Source organism: Athene cunicularia (assembly GCF_003259725.1).
Source record: "Athene cunicularia isolate RWA chromosome 1 unlocalized genomic scaffold, athCun1 chr1_part2, whole genome shotgun sequence".
In the NCBI taxonomy this organism is placed as follows: domain Eukaryota; kingdom Metazoa; phylum Chordata; class Aves; order Strigiformes; family Strigidae; genus Athene; species Athene cunicularia.
In genome coordinates this window covers 39,500,964-39,520,578 of record NW_020799092.1, presented here as the reverse complement: position 1 = coordinate 39,520,578, position 19,615 = coordinate 39,500,964, and the positions used below count along the sequence as shown (strand labels likewise).

The window sequence follows — 19,615 nt, the reverse complement described above, 5'->3', positions numbered from 1 at the left end:
TGAAACAAATCTTCAGCAAAGTCTTTATTGTGTTAATCACTAAATTACAACCAGTATTAATAAAGTTTAGAATAATTTCACACTGTTCAATCTTCAGTGATCATGTGAGGTAGTTCTATTTAACAGATTTTCAGCACAGACAGAATATAGTAAAATCCAATAATTCTAAACAATCCAAATATTCTAAATAAAAATCCAAATAGTCTAAATAATAATTCTAAATAATTAATTCTAAAGGTCTAAAACCAAATGAAAACTTTTAAAAAAATAATTGTAGTACTTTTCTTGAGATTCCTTAGAATATTTTCAGTAGAGTATTCTCAAAGAGGGGCAACAAGAACCTGTCTTCTTTGGAAAAGCTGTCTTCATACTGAAAAATCTGTAGGGAATGGTACTGTATCCACTGTGTTCAACAAAATGCACAGCCTGCCTTCAGAGCAGTACAGAGCCCAATATATTCCCCAGAATGGAGTACCCCACCCCTACATGAAAAAAAAAAATAAATTCAGTATTTTAGCTTTACAATCGTATTTCATATGTATGTTAAATATCATTAACACCTTTTAAAGCTCAACCCAGCTGATTACTGGGGTTAAACTGAGTTCTTACATAAAGAAAATGAGAATATGTGAACACAAAGTGTTACAATTTTAAATTAAATTGTTTAAATTGCACATACCTTGAAAGACTATCACTCTGAGGTGGGGAAGGGTAAAAAGAGAGAAAAAGAATAGATCAAGTCAATAATTTAATAATATACATAACAATCAAGCATACCTAAACAGTTATGTTAAATGCACATGCTATCCAACAGTATATATTATCTGAACATTGTCAAGCTTCAATTTTTGTTATGTCTAGAACAGAAAAGAAATATGTGCTAGAGTGTGCTTGCCAAAATATGATTTATAAGTACATTAACATTACACTCCAGAAGTTTGGACTGTACTAAACACTGGAGTCATTTCAGCAGTCAGTGCATTCTGCGATTTGCCTGCCTGTTATCAAAGGCATCAGAACTGTGTTCCCTGAATTCCCTACTCCTTCTTCCTCTTCTGTAACATTAGCAGTAATGTTTTGGAAAGTCAGCATAATAATGACTTCATCTCAAAATAATAATATAAGCTACAAGATCATAGTTTCAACATAGCTTAATGGGAAACAAGCTACTATACCAACAAAATAAGGAAGTACTTATTAGACTTAATTTAAATGACATAATTTCATTTTTTATATTACTTTAATTAATTCATTCATTCCAGGTGAATCCACAGGCACAAAATTCACTCATTTTACTTGACAAGCAAAATCTAATTATAAGTGATGTCTTAAGAGTGAGGGTGTGACCTCTAAGCATTACATCAGTCATTCAAACCTTTTTCCCCTCTGGGTGGTCAATACACATTCATCATTTATTCCAATTGTAGTAACAATCTTGAGTTAAGACCTTTCAGTCAAGAAACTCTACTGATATTCTCATCACCTGGACATCCTCCAACATTATTCACCTAGCAGTGGCTGAAGCCTTTGCCATAGGTGGATTTTTTGGGGGGTGGTGTGATTTGTTTGGTTTCATTTTTAGAAAGGAACTGTATTTTTTTCAACGTACATAGAGAAAAACAGCCACATTTTCCACAATACATTCAATTTCCCCTATGACACCTTGAAATGCATTTACTACACATAGGATATCAAAAGTACGTGCTGTAACCTAACCACTCCTAATAAAACACTGTTATTTTCAGTTAATAGCATGAATGCTGAGAACTTAAGAGATTTTGTAGAAAATATCAGTTAGGTGGCACACTTCTATACATGAATAGATTTTAAGCAACTGGCCACAAGAAGATTAACTTCCACCTAAGTATGAGTCTTATTTTGCATTATAGTATGTTTAAGTACAATCAGTGTGAGAATACAGAATCCCACCATGTAATTAACAACCTACAAAAATCTCTTCTCCACTGCTTCCTTCTCACCTCAGCAAACAGAGGAAGCTTTGACCATGAAGACTTTAGGTTTCTCTTTTTACCTTGAAGGAATGTTGTATGCAGAAAAATGCTAAGCTGGTCCTTTTAATCTTTACCTACAATGTAGGACAGCCACTACAAGGAAGTAAACCATTCCTGCATTATTTCTTAACAAATACACTTTCTAAAGGCTGTTTTTCTCTGCTTCTAGTGGACTCCCCATGGTGCCGTGGGAATGTGAGAGCCTCCCAGTTCTCCATTCCCCTGCTGCATTATAGCTTCCCGAATGAAAAGGCAAGTTATTAAGTCACACACAGACCATCTAGAAAAAAGACTCTGCAGCTACATAGCAGACAACAAATTAACTGGTGATACAAGAGTAGTAATTACAAGAGGGAGGAAAACACAGATGGAGCCCATTCCCATTCTCCTGGCTGAGACTGTGAACCTGAGAAGCCTGACAAGGATGCCATAATCTTCAGAAAACTGTACATCAGTGGTTTCTGTTCCCTGAAAGCTGTGAAGCCCTGCTCCTGATGCTCAAGCACCATCCAGCCTCCACACCTCACTGAAAGAACCTCACATTTCTCAAGCACATGCCTGTTCTTGTTCCCCTCACTTGTCATAAAACATGTTTGGGGTATTTTTAGTGGTCTTAGCTATTTATTTTCTTCTTCAAATTCTGTCAGTTCAGTTCAGTCAGTTTTTGACACCTGACAAAAAAAATGTGAAAAGGTGTAACTGTGAGTCTACAAACTTTGAAAAAGCTTGTCTGAGGACAAATGATGCAAAAAAAAAGATATCCCTGTGCATCCGAATCACAGGGGATGGATGTTCTTTGTACAGTCACAGAACTGAGCAGACTGAGCAGCCACAGTTACATTGGCAGCACACAAGCAGTGACAAAAAATTAAAACATACATATCCTTATCTACACAACCTGAAAAAATACTTACTTCTTACCGTATGCCATCAGTCCATACAGACCATAAAGGTGTCCCAAAAGAAACCATGTATTTATAAACGTACACCAAGCTTCTAGATAGCACATGACATTTTAGTGAGGTTAGGATAATTACCAGTAATGGAAATAAAAAACCAGTCAGGTGGAATTTTCTGTATCTATATATGAGTGTTTCTGTAAAACTGCCACAGCAGTGAAACTGAGAAACAAAATTTGAGCTGTTAATCAACACTATTAATGACAGTTTCTCATGTTTACTCCCACAGAATTTGAAGACCTAATGACATTTATTATCCTAATATTGCTAGCTTTTACCTGTCAGAAGTCACATGCTTTCACCTTTCAGAAGTCACATACCTGATCTCTCGCTAAAATAAAATTTCAGTCCATTTAATTATAACCTAGTCACAGCTGCAGTACCTATATATTTTCTAATTAATCATAGTGAAAAACAGGCTTCACAAAACCACTTTTTTCCTTAGAATCCTTCAGCTGCCAAAGTGATCTTCCAACTTCCTTATTTTCAAATGGCTATCTTACAACTTAGTTCTAAGACTATCCTTCTAGCAGGAACCCTATTTCCTCTAAGTAACACAGCATTTTTTGTGCGAATTGAAGAAATTCACGCAAATTCTCATTAGAACAACCTCCAACTGTCAAAGTGCTTAGCAAAATCTGACTTCCCTTTAATACGCAAATGTCCTTTATGGATCAGCTAAGAAGTCAAAAGACAATTCTGAAGAACTGAAGAACAAGAAATCACAAACTGAAAAATACACAAGACAGTTATCTCAGAGACCTCTGAAATGATTTTTTCTGATTCCTTAAAGATTTCAGGCTAGAAATGATTTTGTCTAAGGTCCTTTAATTTTCTTTGCAGCATGCACCCATGTGCAAGACTTGTTCTTGACCTCCTCTCTTTAGTTTAAATTCTTAAGTTATGGTCAAAGCCTTTGGAAGTTGATAGTTACCATCTTCTACCTCTGGCTTAAAAACCAACAGCAGAACCACATAAGGGTTAGTAACAGAGAATTTCAGTATTTCCAAAGTTTCTGTCTCCTGAATAGCAGTACCTCAAATAATCAGCAGAACTGAAAAAGTGTAACTATTTTCTGAATGTCTCTCATTGTAATTCTAGTTTATTCATGTCTCTTTTATCTTTCTAGAACAGAAAAGGATTTATAAGCAAATAATGATGACTTTCTACAATAAAGCATGCAAGATTTGTATCAAAGTGAAAGATTTATCAACAAAAAGGAAAAAGCCATTTCATTAGGTATGTAAAAAAATTTTTAAAATACTCTTTTTGCCATGGATTTGGGAACATATTGCCTATTAGAATATTCACTATCTATTCCATTGTTATTTTTCTAAGGTGATAAACCAGTGCATTGTCAAAAGTAATATGTTTAGTTCTCAGTTTATCACTGATAAGTGCTGAATACTTGTTTATCAAAGAGACAAAGTTACTTGACATCTAAATAATATTTTAAATCTCTGATAAACTATATGTATGCAAAGGAAAAAAACATCTTAACATGAAAACAATGAAATTATATACATACTTTAAGATATCTCACAGTTAACAGGATTATAATAATTACAAGACTAGGACATTTTCTGCAATTTTGATTTTGACTGGAAATTCCATACTAGGTTTGACAAAATTTGAAAAGAAAACTTAAAACCACATGAAATACTTATTTATTTCAGAGTTATCCATGAACTCAAATATGATATTATATTGATTTATAATGAAACCAAACTACCAAAGTCTTTGTAGGAAGTATAAAGGCTAGGAGAATGTTTTGACTCCTAAGCCAAGCTATGATTAGTCAACCAATTCTACACTTTTCCACCATCCCACCCCAACACATCCACCCTTTTAATCATAGATCATATTAGTAATTTACCTTATTTGCCATTATTATGTAGTTTTATATGAGTCTAATTCTATCAGAAGCACCACACTCACATTCTACTAAAATAAATTTCTAAAGAACAGAATACGGAGTAATTACAGATCTAAGGATAACGATGTGTACTATTGGGATGAAAGGAAACAGGACTGTGAATTTATGTTGATGTGACATGGAAATAAAAAATACAGCAAACCAAAACGGCACAGAATAAATCTATTTAAGGACTGTGTAATGGAAGCTTTTACAGAAAGGAGAGAAATATCACTTGAGTTTTATTCCCCAGTAATGAACCTGATTCTGTAGTATGTTACTCCAGGGTTTATGCCAAAAGAAATACATTCTGCTATATTATTTCATAGTTCATCTTAAGTTACTACTTCTCTTTTAACCCCTCTTCATTCCAGTGTCACACACCATTCAGTTTATAAGGACTTTTTTCATCAAATCAAGCCTATTACACTGTTTTCCACTGTTTTTTTAATGACATAGTACTTAATTAGGCCATTCAGAAATCTGTTTTTTTCAATGGAAAAATCAGGTCCATTGTGCTCCCCAACTTTCTATGCTTCATTGTAGTAACTTCTCATATTATTTGTTAATTACACTACTGACAGCACTGGGTTGAATTTTAAAAGGTTTTAATTAGTGTGCACAAGTTACTGGACATCACTTATCTGAAAATAACAGAGCAGATGGAACCAAGATTTTTTAAGGTAGAAACTGAAAGCTCCCTCCAGTAACCTGCTGCAACATGTCCATGACCTAAGTGTCAGTGGATTTTCTGGATGCTAATTTTATATAATCAGAATGGAAGAGAAAAACATCAGTTTTAGCCATTGTTAATATGTTAAGAATTGTTATTAAAGCCTGCAAAAGAAATGGCACTGAACCATAGCCACAAATTATGAATCAGAAAGCACTTGTAAGAACTCTACCGTATGTACTCTTGTAATTGTATCTAACTGCAACAGAAATTTTACGATCAAAATGCACCTGTTTGAAAGTTAATAAACATTATCTTTTAAAATTACCTGAGTTTCCTTTTTATTTGTTCCTTCTTCTGAATCAGACTGGTGTTCATTTTCATCACTCTAGTGAAAGAGGTGGGAGAGTAAAAACAAAATGTTGAAAGCTTACTGAGATTTTAGGCATTCTAGATTTTTCATATGAAAACCTAGGAGCAGTAGAATTCTACCTAACTAAAATGCATAGAGAATATAGGGGACATATGATGAAAATTTTCAAACAAGTAAATGCTTTCAGTTTTCAGAAGGAGAGGAAACAGAACTTTGCATTTGGCACATGAAAATCTTGCTTTTATAAAATTACCTACTGATCCCATGACAAAGGAAAGAGGAATGGTATCAGCAGAAAAATCAACTATAACCCTTCTAATCTGAAGGCAGTCTCATTCTTACAGCTTTGGTATGCATGCAATAGAAAAGGATTGTTCAATGATTATTTTTCCCTAGATTATGATTAATTCTTATTAAATTACGGTTATTACAGTATTCCAGAATTCTTTCTAGCATTATCAACATAACTTTGACTTAATTTTGATTTTGCTCATGAAAGCTTCAAAACAGAGAGAGAATACATAACTTGAACAAGCACCAGTTTTTCCAGAACAATTCATTATATACTGTATTACTCTAAACTCTAAACTGTTTTAAGAATACACCATACACATTCCATATTGCTACAAGCATCAGTAGTAGCAGTCATTTACTTACATCCTGAATCCAGTAAGAAACTCCTGTAGATCGTCGTTTTTCTCTTGGACGCCGCCTTTCCCTTATAGACTTAGGCTGTGACTTATCTTCTTCCTTTTCTTCCTCTTTTTTGCCTCCTTCTGTTAATAACATCTTTCTTATTCATTTAAGTATGATAGAATCTAGTTTTCTGAAAATTTTCTCAGTCTTTAAAATGCTTACATTTAGTTCTTTTACCTGAAATAAATTTACTAAAGAGCTTCTTACCACATACAGAGTTTGCTGTAATACACATTCCTCAGAATATAGCTCTAAAATACTGTAAATATTGTTCCAATTCTTGATGAGCAACAGCAAAATACTAATTCCATCTCAGACACCTAAACAAAATGTTTCAATTTAACACTAATAGACTACAAAATGGACTTAAAATTCAATTTTGAAAACTGTCACATATTTCAAACATCTGTGTCAGTAGATGTATAAAAGTACAAAATAATTCTTCACCATTCTTCATCAAACAAGGTTTTTTTGCTTACATCAAGAATTTGATATTAAAAAAACACCCTTGTAATAGTCTGTGAGGTCCTCCTTAAGAGTCCCCCTTTTCATCACAGTCCTCTCCATTTTTGCTCTAAGGAAGAATAAAATGGGATGTCCTGGATTAGATTAATACTGTATTACAGATTTCCTTTTTCTTTAAAAGAAATGCAATTGCAATTCAAAACTGACATTCTACCTCAGGATAGTGTTTGCTGTCCTATATGTTTACAAGTAATTAAAAAAAAAACCCCAAACCAAACCTGCCCAAACCAACATTATTTACCTATTGTCATGCAGTCTGCTGTTCTTTCATTAAAGAAAGAAATCACCGATTTGAGTTCAGCTACAATCATCACTAATAATTTCACTTTACTATCACTAGTCTTCAGAGGTAAATAAACATTTTAGCGTGAAGCAAAAATTAAACAGAAAAGAAGGAAATACAAATATTCATGGTGAACATATACCTTTCCTAATTAAGTAAATGATGATTTTATCTCTGGGCTTTCAGACGGTAATTTATTTCTCCTTCTAAAGTGATAATTTGAAAAAAAACCCCTACTGTAGCTAATATTTACCCATAAAAATCTTCTCCACAGAACAGTCTAGAAAGAGTTTCCTCATGCATTACTGAAGAATCTTAATCCAAATTTAAGTACATGTTAGGACAAAGGGGAAAAAATCAGAAAGCATATCCCTGAAGATTAGCCCAAATAACTTCCTTAGAAAACACCAGTTTAGGGAACATGGCAGTACTGCTATATAGTTTATGGAGATTTGATCAATGGATCATTTAATCTGATCCTTTGTATAACAAAATTGTCAATTTCAATCAGTAATCCTATTCAAGTTACTGATCAGTAACCTTTCTCCTACATCAACTGTGGCATGCCTCCAAGAGAGGACAGGAGATCATACTGTATGGCAACAGCCTCCTCCTCTGACAGGCAACTAATCAGGCACAAAATCTCTTGACAATTACAGCAGGTGATTCACCTCTGAAATGAGGGCAAAAACTCTGTGACTTCAGAGAAAAGCTTTTTTCTGACCTCTGAATCATGCATCTGATCCTCCACTTAAGATTACATAAACCAGTTAAGTATCTAGAATTATGGTTCCATTAAATATTCTGAACTACCTCTGGAAATACCCCTTTCCCTTTGTTTTCAGCTGTTCATGAAACCCTGAGAGAGCCTTAAAGCATCATTTCAATCCTTCACTGTGGAAGGACTGAAATAAAACCTCTTATTTAGCAATTATTTAATGAAGTAAAATTCCTTCTCAATACCTGCAAGTATTTAAGTTCTGAAATGTGGTATTTTATTATAGTTGCTATGTTAAAGCAGAAATGAAAGCATTAGGTGGATACTGATGGCAGTATATTTGATGTTTCTATGACCCACCAATGGAAAACACAGATTCACATACTAAACAGCTAAAGACAGTACCCAGTACAGAAAAATCTTTTTTCCTCTCTATATCCAAGTTCCAGAATTTCTTACAGAAAATGGGAGTAAGATAAATCCCCAGTGGTCTTACATATGACATCCCATTTTGAACTATCTTTTGAAACATAAGCTGTCCTTTGTCAACTAAGACAAAAAAAACACCCATTCACAAACAGCACTCCTACCTCTCTCACTTTCCTTTGTTCCACTCCGGGAATAGGCAGAAGTTATACCTATAAGGCTGTTTGGTCTGTTTAGTTGACTTGAAGTTGAAAGAGAGCTAGTGGAGGTGGAGAGCGAAGAGGTGGATGATGAAGAAGTTGAAGTTGAAGTTGGTCTATAGCGATGATATGGCTATTCAGCAGAAAAATGTCAAAATTAATTTACCAAGGTTAAACAAATATAAACCACAGGATATTAAAACATTTCAATATATAAACAATTCTTAGTATAGTACCAAAATTAAAATATTACAGTTGGAGTTAAAGATTCATATAATTTCTCTACCTAAAGACACCCATCATGAAAATACCTCTTCAACAGTTCGGGAATATCTTTGCCTATAATCATCATCTTTAGTTTCAGATTCCTTCTTTTCCTCTTGTTTTTCTTTGTCTTGCTTTTCTTTCTCTTCTTTTTCTTTTTCTTCATTCTCCTGTTCTCTGGTTCGCGTGGGACGACTTCTTCCTATAGTTTTTTCAGCTTCTTGAAGATCTGTCAGTGTTACGCCCTGAGAAAACAGCAGTCAGGAAACAATGTTTCAATATATCGTTCATATTAATGCAGATGATCACATTACATAAACACATATTTTAAAGACAAAATTCAGCTTAATAAAATTAATTCTATCTATTAAGAAATAAATTTTACCTATATATTCCACCTATAAGATTTTCTTTCGAATCTGGGAACCAAGCATCCCTTTTTTAATAGTGGCAAGTGTTTGCTGTAATGTGATCTAACACAGATTATCCAGAAACACAATTTTCAGTTTAACTAATACACAAATCACAAAGAAAATCAAATAGAAATCATTTAAGAGCCCACTAGATCCTTTTAATATCATCATAAGCATACTAAATATTTTTGAAAGAACCCTAAAACCACAATAATTATAAAATTTTCAGAAATGTTCATACTTTACAAATTCACTCACTGTAACTGGATTTTTAAGGCAACAACACATAAAAAATTGCATTGACAGCACCAGAGGAAGTTGCAACTGCCTTCTTATTTCCTTATTATTCTGAGGCTAAAAATTAGTTTTTCAATAAGGTCAGAAAACAATTTTTTGAAGACAGCTTTTCTCTACTGTACTTTTCAGCTGATGTATCTTGCTGAGATACTGCTCAAGACACTTCATAACCTATTCTTCAAAGCCAACTTTGGATCTTATCGGTTATTTAATTGATTTTTGTGTTAATAATGTTTTAGTACAGTAACTCCTGGTAACTTCTTCACTGTAAAGATTCAACAATAGTTGGCCTGTGGTTCGACCATCTCTTGGGGGTCTGAATTAGTATCAAGAGATAAAAAAAAACTCCAGTAAGATAAAGTTGTATCAAGCAGTGTGGGTGTCTCAATAGGAAAGGTCACCAGACATATTTGAAGGCTTTAAAACTGCAGCGATTTGAATGTAACATCAGTAAACAATACAGAGTTGGCCTTAAAGTAGGTAAGAACAATGGCTAGAGTATTTATTTGTGCTGTTTTATCAAGGGACTATTTGGTGATTATTCTCAGTTTGTCAGCAGACACAAGAAGAGATGGTCAGACACACTCCTTTGGATGGTGGTTGGTAATCGCTCCACTGCCTAAAGATTGTTCAAGTACAATTTAGAGATATAATCTATTTTGCTACTGTCACATCCTTCCATATGTTAGGACTGCACTGGCTGCAATTCAGTAAAGGGAGTGCTAATAGAAAATGGGAAGAACCACCACATATATCAGCATGTAAACTCAGAGAAAAGCTGAAAGGAGACGTGCAGTTATGATTCAAGATTATTATCAAGTAATAAAAACCTCTTCCTTAGTACTCTTCCCTGTCCACAGAAACTAGGTTGAATGTATTTTTTTCTATGCCATGGATCTTACGAGCTATATGTAAGTTGGTCAGTTCAATCACATTATCTTCAATAGCCCATGCACAGAAAAAGATTTAGAAATGGAAGTAAATACAGTATGCTATGCCTATTTTTCAAGTATTTTCTTCAGCCAGAAGCATACAGCTGTTAGCTCTTGAAGAATTTGAAGTCTTATATTTAAACATCTGCATTCCACTGTACTCAGGGAGCTACATGGGTATGTTTCCATAATTGTAGAAGCTTTAATAAACCTGTACCTGCGTAGATCTTCTAGACTGTCTTGCTTGCCTGGATCTAGCTTTTCTTTGGGACTCTGACTCTTCATCCCGTACAGGAGTGAGGTATGATCTAAAGAGTTAATTACAAACAAAATTGGCAAATGATAATTTTTGTACAAATGTACTAAATGGTCAGGAAAATACCCCACAACATGATATGACTGAAAACCAAAGCAGTTAGAAGAAAATCTTTAACTATAAACCAGATCACATTTTAGACAGTTTATTCATATCATAATGATCTATTCATAAAGATAGCAGCCTTAGAAGTCAATAAAAATACATGTTTCCCTACTTAACTTAGATTTCTTTCTACCATTTTCTCTAAACTTTCTTGGTATTTCACTAGTCTGCTAACATAAGAGTAGAAGACCTCAGAGATTCAGCCAGTTACACATTTATACACAAAATATGTGTGTGTGTATGAACTTTTAACATAACTTGTAGGCTTTTAGAAAAAGCTAAATGTACTGCTAGTGCAGAGAACATAACTATATAATCTACTGCACCAGAGATTAAAAATCCTTGAAGAGGTAGTTACCATACTTTCACATTAATCATCCACGCTTTGAGTAATTCAACTCCCTTTAAAAAAACTGTGCTTAATAATAAATGCTCATGAAACCCACAAAAATCCTGCAGAGTAAGCAGGTTACTATAGTAGACATACAAGATCTGGACTCTTTAAAGAAATTCTCTAATCCAGGTAACCGGGGTAAAAAAAAACCAACCCAAAAACCAGAGATACATATACATGCATGAATGTATGTATCTGTATGTATCTGTATGTATGTAACATGTATATATATATATGTATGTATATAAAACCACAAATAAATAACTCAAAAGTTTTTAATGAATTTGTTGATTTTCTATTACAGATTATTCTGGGAATTTTGTTATAATTTTACATTTTAAAAAAATCCTTAGATCAGTGAAAAATTAGAAAAATTAGAAAAAGCAAAATCAGAAGGCTGATAAAAGGTTGCTTAGAACACAAAACCTGAGCTTATTTAGATGATAAAATTAGCTACATTAAAAATAGTAGTCAGATTCTGTAATACTTTCTGATTGTCATTAGTTAAGAATAATTGGCCAATGATTTAATAATTGACTAGTGATTATGTTTAAAAAGCCATCACCTATTTACACTTAAATCATTTATCTATGGAAAGAGCAGTTCTTTGGTCACCTAATATACATGTTAGCCTTAGCAAACACTAAAAATAATTCTAAATTTAAAAAATAAATTTATTTTACACAGACATATGGATTACTACCTATGTTCTACCTTTATTAAACAAATTACCCCCAAAACACACAAAAATATTTATCATTAGTTTCTATACTTACAAATGTAGAAGCATCTCCTACCTTATGACACATCTTAAAAATCCTAATACATTAATTTGATTTCCCCACCCTGTTCTCTTGCAAACAGCAGTTTTCATAGTCTTTCCATTTTCCTAGAGTCCTAGGCCCTATCTATATTAGGAAAAGGGTGCCCATTATGTGCTTTAGCTAACATGACCTGAAATACTACCTATCTAGGAGGTTTTGATTGCAGAGCAGGTGTAATTGTTAGATCTTGTAAACTGTTGCAAATTACTCCATATAACTTGCACTTTAGTAGCTGGTGTACATACTCCTACCCTCCAATAATTCTGAAATACTTTAAACCTCACTGAGGGAAAATGAAAACTCAATTTGCCAGGTGCACACTATAGCTACTCTCAAGAGTAAAAAGTGCCCCTGTCTAGCATCCCCTGCATATGCCACTCAGGTTACCTATGCAGTATTATTAATAATACCAAGATATAAAGATTCAAGTTTGTAATTTTCTTCTCTGTTTCTCTAAACCAATCTAAAAATCAGATAAAGATACAGTTTCTTCAGCTATTCCAAAAGGCTGAACCATCACATGCTTCATTACTAAAAGTAGTTTATGCATTTACTTTTCATATATTCTTTGAAATACTATTTTAAACATACTTTCTAAATACACACTTTGTCTATAAATATGGATCAACCAACTTCATTTCTTAAGAAAACATTCAGCATATTTCATATACAGACAAGTTTTCCGTATGTATAAACATATATACACACATGCACATATATATCTGTACATATACAGATAGATATGCATGTGCTGATATTTAGAGCACTACCTTCTCACATGCATGCAATAATTAAACCAGTTTTGCTGATTTCTAAGATATAATGGACTTTAATATGCCATCAGGAATGCATCTGCAACAGTATATTACACAATCGGCCCACAGACAGATAAAAACAAGGAATTTCAGGCCAACTGCAGTTATCTAAAGCATATGTAGTATATGTGCATTAGTATACACACACTAGTGAGAGCAAATGAGACAGCAAAAGCCTTAATTCTAAATTTCCTTGCTTTTCTAGCTCATATGAGACTGAAATAGCATTTGCATTTTAAAAAATGGAATTGTTTTTGAAAAAAAATGCATTTTGTTGGTTTTGATTTGTTGGTTTCAGTCAAATTTAGCTATGGAAAATGCAGGTTCCAACTACACCTGTGGGCATCTCCTCAGTTATGGTGGGGAAGAAAAAAATAATCCCCACTGTACAGAAGTTATTTCATCACAGTTTTGAGTATGAAAGAAAGACTATGGACAACAGACTACCCTAAACAGGCCTAAAGCTATGAGGAATCTTGAAATGTTGTTGCTGTCTTAAGTGAACCAAAAGAATTCAAGTTTCTCCTGTAACAACAAATAGCTTCATCACTTCTGTGAGCATACAGAAATACACACATCTGGCACTGATACAGGAGTTACATTTCAAAACTACTACAGGAGCAACACAGAAATCTAAACCTGCATTTCACTGGAAGGGTTAAAGGATAAACATTTATACATATCCATAAGAACCACCTAAGGAAAGCTAACAGGAATTAAGAACCTTGTGAAATCTTATTTTTGCTTCCATAAATAGCAGGTAACAGCTCTTTATGGAAACATAAATATGCCCCAATCTTAACTCATCCTCCATGTAACAGAAAAAACACAATATTCTTCAGGTAAGATTTATATCAGCTTCTTCCTCATGCTTCATCCTGAATAGCTCTTAAACCATTGCATTTACAACTGGATATTATGCTTCAAGCAGAGAGACCCTAAATGATGCAATGAAACAAACAGAATGTGTTGAGTTCAGTACTCTTTTCTCAGTAGAGCCAGGCATACAAAATTAACTGAAAAAATGCTACATTAGCATACCACCAGTAGAGCAGTAGCTCAGTCAGCAGCAACGTACTCCTAGTAAGTAAGTAATTATCGATTTCCTTATTTTTAATTAAGTGATTTTACATAGTTCCATTATGGGTATTTTTAGGAGGACTCATTTAATCTACTAACAGAAACACAAATATGAAAATTCCACATACAAAATGAGAATCCAAGGCCAGTAAAAAATACACAATATCAAAGTTTAAATTTCATGAATGGTCTCTACCAGTACTAAGCTCTTACATAAACTGAGTCACGTTGCTAGTTGTTTTAATAGCAAGTGAATAAGACTGCTTTATGTACTATACTATCCAAATTTGCGGTAACCAACACATTCCTTCAAATAAGAAAAAAATATAACTTTTGTAAAAGAGCGACATTACTCTTAGGACCTTTACACACCTCCGTCTCTCCCTGACCTCTGATGTTGAGGACACAGTGCCAGAAGTAGCGGTAGTCATGGCTGTGGTAGTGGCTGTAGCATTTACAACAGATGGTGCAACAGGAACGGTCACTGCTGTAGGAACACTGTCCTTTTCTTTCTCAGTACTATCCTCAGCCCACAAACGATTTGAGGTACTACAGCATAACAAGCAGCAACACAAAAAAAGAGAAAAGGAAACAGCTAAACAATGAAAGCACTTTACTAAACAACTAGTAACATGTAAATTGAGGGATGGATTTTTTTTAATGGCAAACTGAGAAATGTCTCTACTATGAAAGCTCAACCTGAGCTATTAAAATTGAATAAATTGAGAATAGAGCAGTTCACAATAATTGAAATTTTATTCTTCATACCCTTCTAACATCGGATTTATTCTTTTATACCAACATGGCTGTCACTTTACAGCAGAAAGCCATTCACAATTTTTGAGCCAGATTGTATAAAGTCAAAACAAATTTAACAGGAAAGTGAAAAAATCCAGAGCCCCAGGATCTACTAAACAAGAACGCATGCACATACATAAGCACACAGTAGACCTGACAAAAAAAAAGGAAACAAAGAAGTGTGCTGGTACCATTACCTGCTTTGTACACCTGCTGAAGTAGAACCCGTTGTACTCTTTGTAGTAGTGTTTGCGCTGGCAGGCAGTGTTTTCTGTAGACCAGCAGAAGAGGTAACTGTTGATGCAGTACTTGGAACATTCGAACTAATCAAATCATCTTGTCTTCTACCAAAGGAGCCACTGAAGGAGAGACAAGTACAATGGATGTATCTTTTGTCATTAAAATATCACAAAGCTGTGAATGATCCATTAAATTCCTGCCCATGTATTCTGTGTCTCAGCTGAGCCTCAGAAACTTCTGGGGCAAAAGAAGTATTTTCTTCACTATTTCCTTGACTGGGACTTTTAATTTATGACTTCAGAGGGAAGCAGAAATGTCCCTTAGTCCTGACCATTCCTCCACAGGAAGAGAAGATAAAGAATGGAATCTCACTGGTTTATCTACGACTGTCTTGATCTCATCTACTGCAGTATTCATATAGGGCTCCCAATGTCCCATTTTTAAACTGCTGTTTCACCCACAATGAATACCACAGAAAATCCAGATTTTTATTCCACAGATGGTCAGAAAATGTCATCAATATCACTCCTCTTCTAATTTTCAATCAATTAAATGTACTGCTTTTTTTAAAAAAAAACACTTTAATCATTCCCAGAAAGATTATTCCCACTCAGGCTCATTTCTTCCTCTTCAAGTTGTAAAGAAGATCCAGTGGTTTTCACATTTTTATCCATTGGTTCCAGCTGAATAAATTTTCCAAAAGCTAACATGGAAAGATTCTTCTCATATATCAACTGTTGATATTTTTTATCCAGAACAGGAAATCTGTGCAACATCTTTCCTAAACCTTGTTTTCTTTTTAAGGCAGGAAGTTAACAAAGATGTTTTGTGCTGCATGCAGCAACCTGACTACATGCCACTGACAACATCAAGACTAAAAAGGTAAGCTAAGTACCCATCACTTTGTACATACTAATATGCAGCTTAGCTACCTGAATCTTTTCCTTTCATCTATAGTTTTAGGTATTTATTGCTCCACTAATTCTAATGAAGAACTTTACTCAAATAGTTACATTGAAACTACACAATGGAGCAAAGTTAATCATGTATATATTTGCATATTATGATTCCTTCTGAGAAAATCCTGCAAGATAGGAACCATGCACACCTGAAAATTATTTTCATATTAATCATAATTTACTTTGCATTCAATTTAATTTTATGTATGTATTCTGTGATGCTGATACTCAGTGTAGGTATGGCTATAATCTACTATTATGGAGAGCAGCCCAAGACCTCTGATACTGTCATGCAAAGACCGAAATTCAACAGAGACAGTATTTTTCCCCTTTTCATTTCAGATACCAAGCAGAATTACTTCTATTCCAACATTTAAAATAGGTGGGTTTGGCTACTGAACTAAGCTGGAAAGAGTCAAATGAACCTCAAACTGAAATAAATAATAGGAAAAAGGAAGCAGATAATTTCAATTATACAGCAGTTGCTGCAACACTCAAAGCTAGTAAAAATGGTGTAGCTTTAAAATCAGCATGAGCATTGCATCAACATAAGTACATACTTTGCAATTCTTATGAACATTTCAACATGTCACTGTTCAATTTTAAACTGTCCTTACGAAGTGATTCAGTACTTGATTTGTTTCTTTAAATGTATACGCTTATTTTGATTAAAAATAGATAACAGAAAATCCCACACCTTCTTTGATAACTTGTATTTAATGATGTAGGACCTTCATTCAAACTGTTCTTCTTGACATCTTCCTCCCATTTTCTCCTAGTGTATGAACTGCCACCACGTATTGAACTAGCAGACAAGTCCCTGTAAAAAAGATTTTAGTTTAGCAAACTCATATTAAACAAGGTTGTCCTTGATGTGAACTGTGAAGAAGTTTCAGATTAAAGATTAAAACCCTAGATAACACACTTAAAGTAAAAATAACTGTGCAGAACAGGAATAAAATTTCCTTTATGAACAATCATTTTCAAACTCCTGTGAAAAAATACTACATTAATACTAACACTGTTAGAAATATAATAGCAAAGTATCATCAAAAGAAAAACTGCTAAAGAGGATTTAATCAATATGAAATTAATCATCAGCTTTTATCTATGGCCATTGCTGGCTTTTTTCTTCTCAAAAAAGGAACAAGAGGCTTTTCTGTTTGCTCCTGAGATTATCCAGTGCAGTAAAGGGAAAACAACACAGGTTTTTTAGAAATTAATTTAATGGGACTTTTCATTCTTGGATGTTATAAGAAGAGTTCAAAAGCTGACTATCCTTCAGAACTCACAATACTGTAGACTAGTGTAAACAGTTCTGCAGTAGCCATTCCTGAGTGGCCTGCTGGGTATCACTAATTGACATTAGTCATAAGGAATTTTCAGCCTGTTGTTGCAGTTTATAGCAGCAGGAAACAACCTTGCAAAAATCTACTTTGTGAAATTACCCTGAAAATGGATACTGACATGCACAAAACTGAATTTCTAAAAAAAATGTCAGCTAAAGATTTGAAGTAAATTTCGGCTACAAGGAAAAAAACAATGTTTCAAAAAATTATACATAAAAGGCAACCAGGAGTGCAAGGGAAAATAAAAGTTTTGTAAAGATGTATCTTCTGTTGAGATAGCTTTGGCCTTCAGATAGTACCTCTTTTGCACAAAAATTTATGCTAGCACTTCTGCGGTCAGAAACAACTCTAGAAAATTATCAAACACAGGCCAATGCAGTGTTATTTCTTACCACCACAGAGAAGCACAAATTCTGAAATATCATCTACCACAGAAAGGTCCGGCCACATGACAAATTCTTCTAAATTACTGAAGGTTTCACTTTGCCAAGACACTACAGACTTCAGCACTTTTGCTGTAGCATTGGCTACTTGACTGAAGCTGGATGTCTCAGATTTGCTAAGCTAAAATCCAGCTGGGATTAATCTTGAAGTCCTTTTCATTACTCACAGTAAAATGTTAGCTAGATTACACTACATCATCAATAAGCTAGACAAGCAGGTGTTCAGAAAGGTGGAACAAGAACACAGCCTTAAGCTAAGCAACAAGGATCTGGGATAAAGGCAGAAACCTTAATAATTTATTAAGGTACCTGCAGGCAGACGGTTAAATTCTACACATAAAGAAGGTCAGACTCAATGTCAAAAATCTCTTATGGCTTTAAATAAACTGGGTTGTCCACCACATCATACACTAGGCAAAATACTGGTGCCTAAATAGGATGGCCTAAAAGCAGGCTTCATCTCTGGTACACCAAGGAATACAGGAAGTTTGCAGCTCAACTGGCTGGTCAGCACTGGGACTAATGCAACTGACGACCCCAGTTCACCCAATGCATATGAGGAAAAACATGCTATCGCTGATACCTACTTCTGGAACTGAGTCTGTGAATGAGCCATGATGGTTAAAGGACACAAATAAACCTCAAAACTGAAGCAAAATTTAATCTCTTTGTTACAAGCAATAACAGCTTCTAAGAAATAAAATTGCAATGAAATATCTACCCCAATCTTAAGATATCATCTAGTTAAGACACTTCTGGAGAACAAGAGCTTTTGAGAAGATCTCAAAAGAAAAAAAAATAATCTTACTTATAATCTCTTATAAACAAACAAAAACCTACAAACTCAGCTTCAAAGCATATGGTACCTCAGAGAATGATAAGCACAAGCAGAAACTCCAAACTACCCCGTTATAGACATACAGATTTAAAAAATTTGGCCAACTAAAGTAAGAGATGATAACAAACTAAGCTGAATTTAGGGGAGTGTGAGAACTGGAATATCCCTGCTTCGAAACACAATTTGTCACCCAGAGACTAAATTTAGACAACAGTATTCTGCAAGTACAGGAAAAGCCAGTATTTATCTTGTGTTTGTGCTGAAATGAACCATTCTCAAGAGCAGCAACAAACAAGTTCCTCTTCAGACATAAGGAAATTTATCAGTCTTATAGACTTATAGAGTATAATAGCACATTCTGAGCAATGACAGGATTTTCAGTTCAGGTCATCCAACATTCAGCTATCTAGATACAATCCAAGAAACAAGACATTAGGAAGACTTAAAAGTTTTGTACTATGCATTCTATAATAACTCAAGAAAATGTCCGAGTAGAACCTCAACACAGGAGAGAACTGAAAAATGGGAAGGTTCTAATAATGTAAATATGCCATGGAAGTACCTCAAATTCTAACAGGTAAGAAGCCTATGAACCTAAACCTTTTTTGGTTTTTTATACTGAAAGCTACAGAAAAAATATCAGCAAAGAAAGTAAAAATCTCCAAAAGAAGGTCAACATGTAAAGACAAAAAAAAAAAAGAAATGCTTTTGTAACTTAACTATGATTTTTGTAAATCATTGATGCTGCACAATATAGTTTTAAGCAAA

At 34.1% G+C, this 19,615-nt stretch overlaps 1 protein-coding gene across 3 annotated transcripts in view; it reads right to left on the bottom strand.

Annotated features, from left to right (window-relative positions):
* The window catches only part of PPP1R12A (protein phosphatase 1 regulatory subunit 12A), a 73,985-nt gene that overhangs the window by 15,484 nt on the left and 38,886 nt on the right, over positions 1-19,615 (bottom strand). For 2 of the 3 annotated variants that reach the window (XM_026863583.1, XM_026863597.1), the window contains exons 11-19: positions 16,915-17,037; positions 15,216-15,377; positions 14,593-14,769; positions 10,904-10,994; positions 9,092-9,289; positions 8,745-8,913; positions 6,590-6,708; positions 5,888-5,947; positions 680-696 (exon numbers count right to left, since the gene is read on the bottom strand). In XM_026863583.1, the coding sequence (XP_026719384.1) occupies positions 680-696; positions 5,888-5,947; positions 6,590-6,708; positions 8,745-8,913; positions 9,092-9,289; positions 10,904-10,994; positions 14,593-14,769; positions 15,216-15,377; positions 16,915-17,037 (1,116 nt within the window). The remainder of the gene's footprint in view (positions 1-679; positions 697-5,887; positions 5,948-6,589; positions 6,709-8,744; positions 8,914-9,091; positions 9,290-10,903; positions 10,995-14,592; positions 14,770-15,215; positions 15,378-16,914; positions 17,038-19,615) is intronic. The other variant, XM_026863590.1, reaches the window with a different exon arrangement.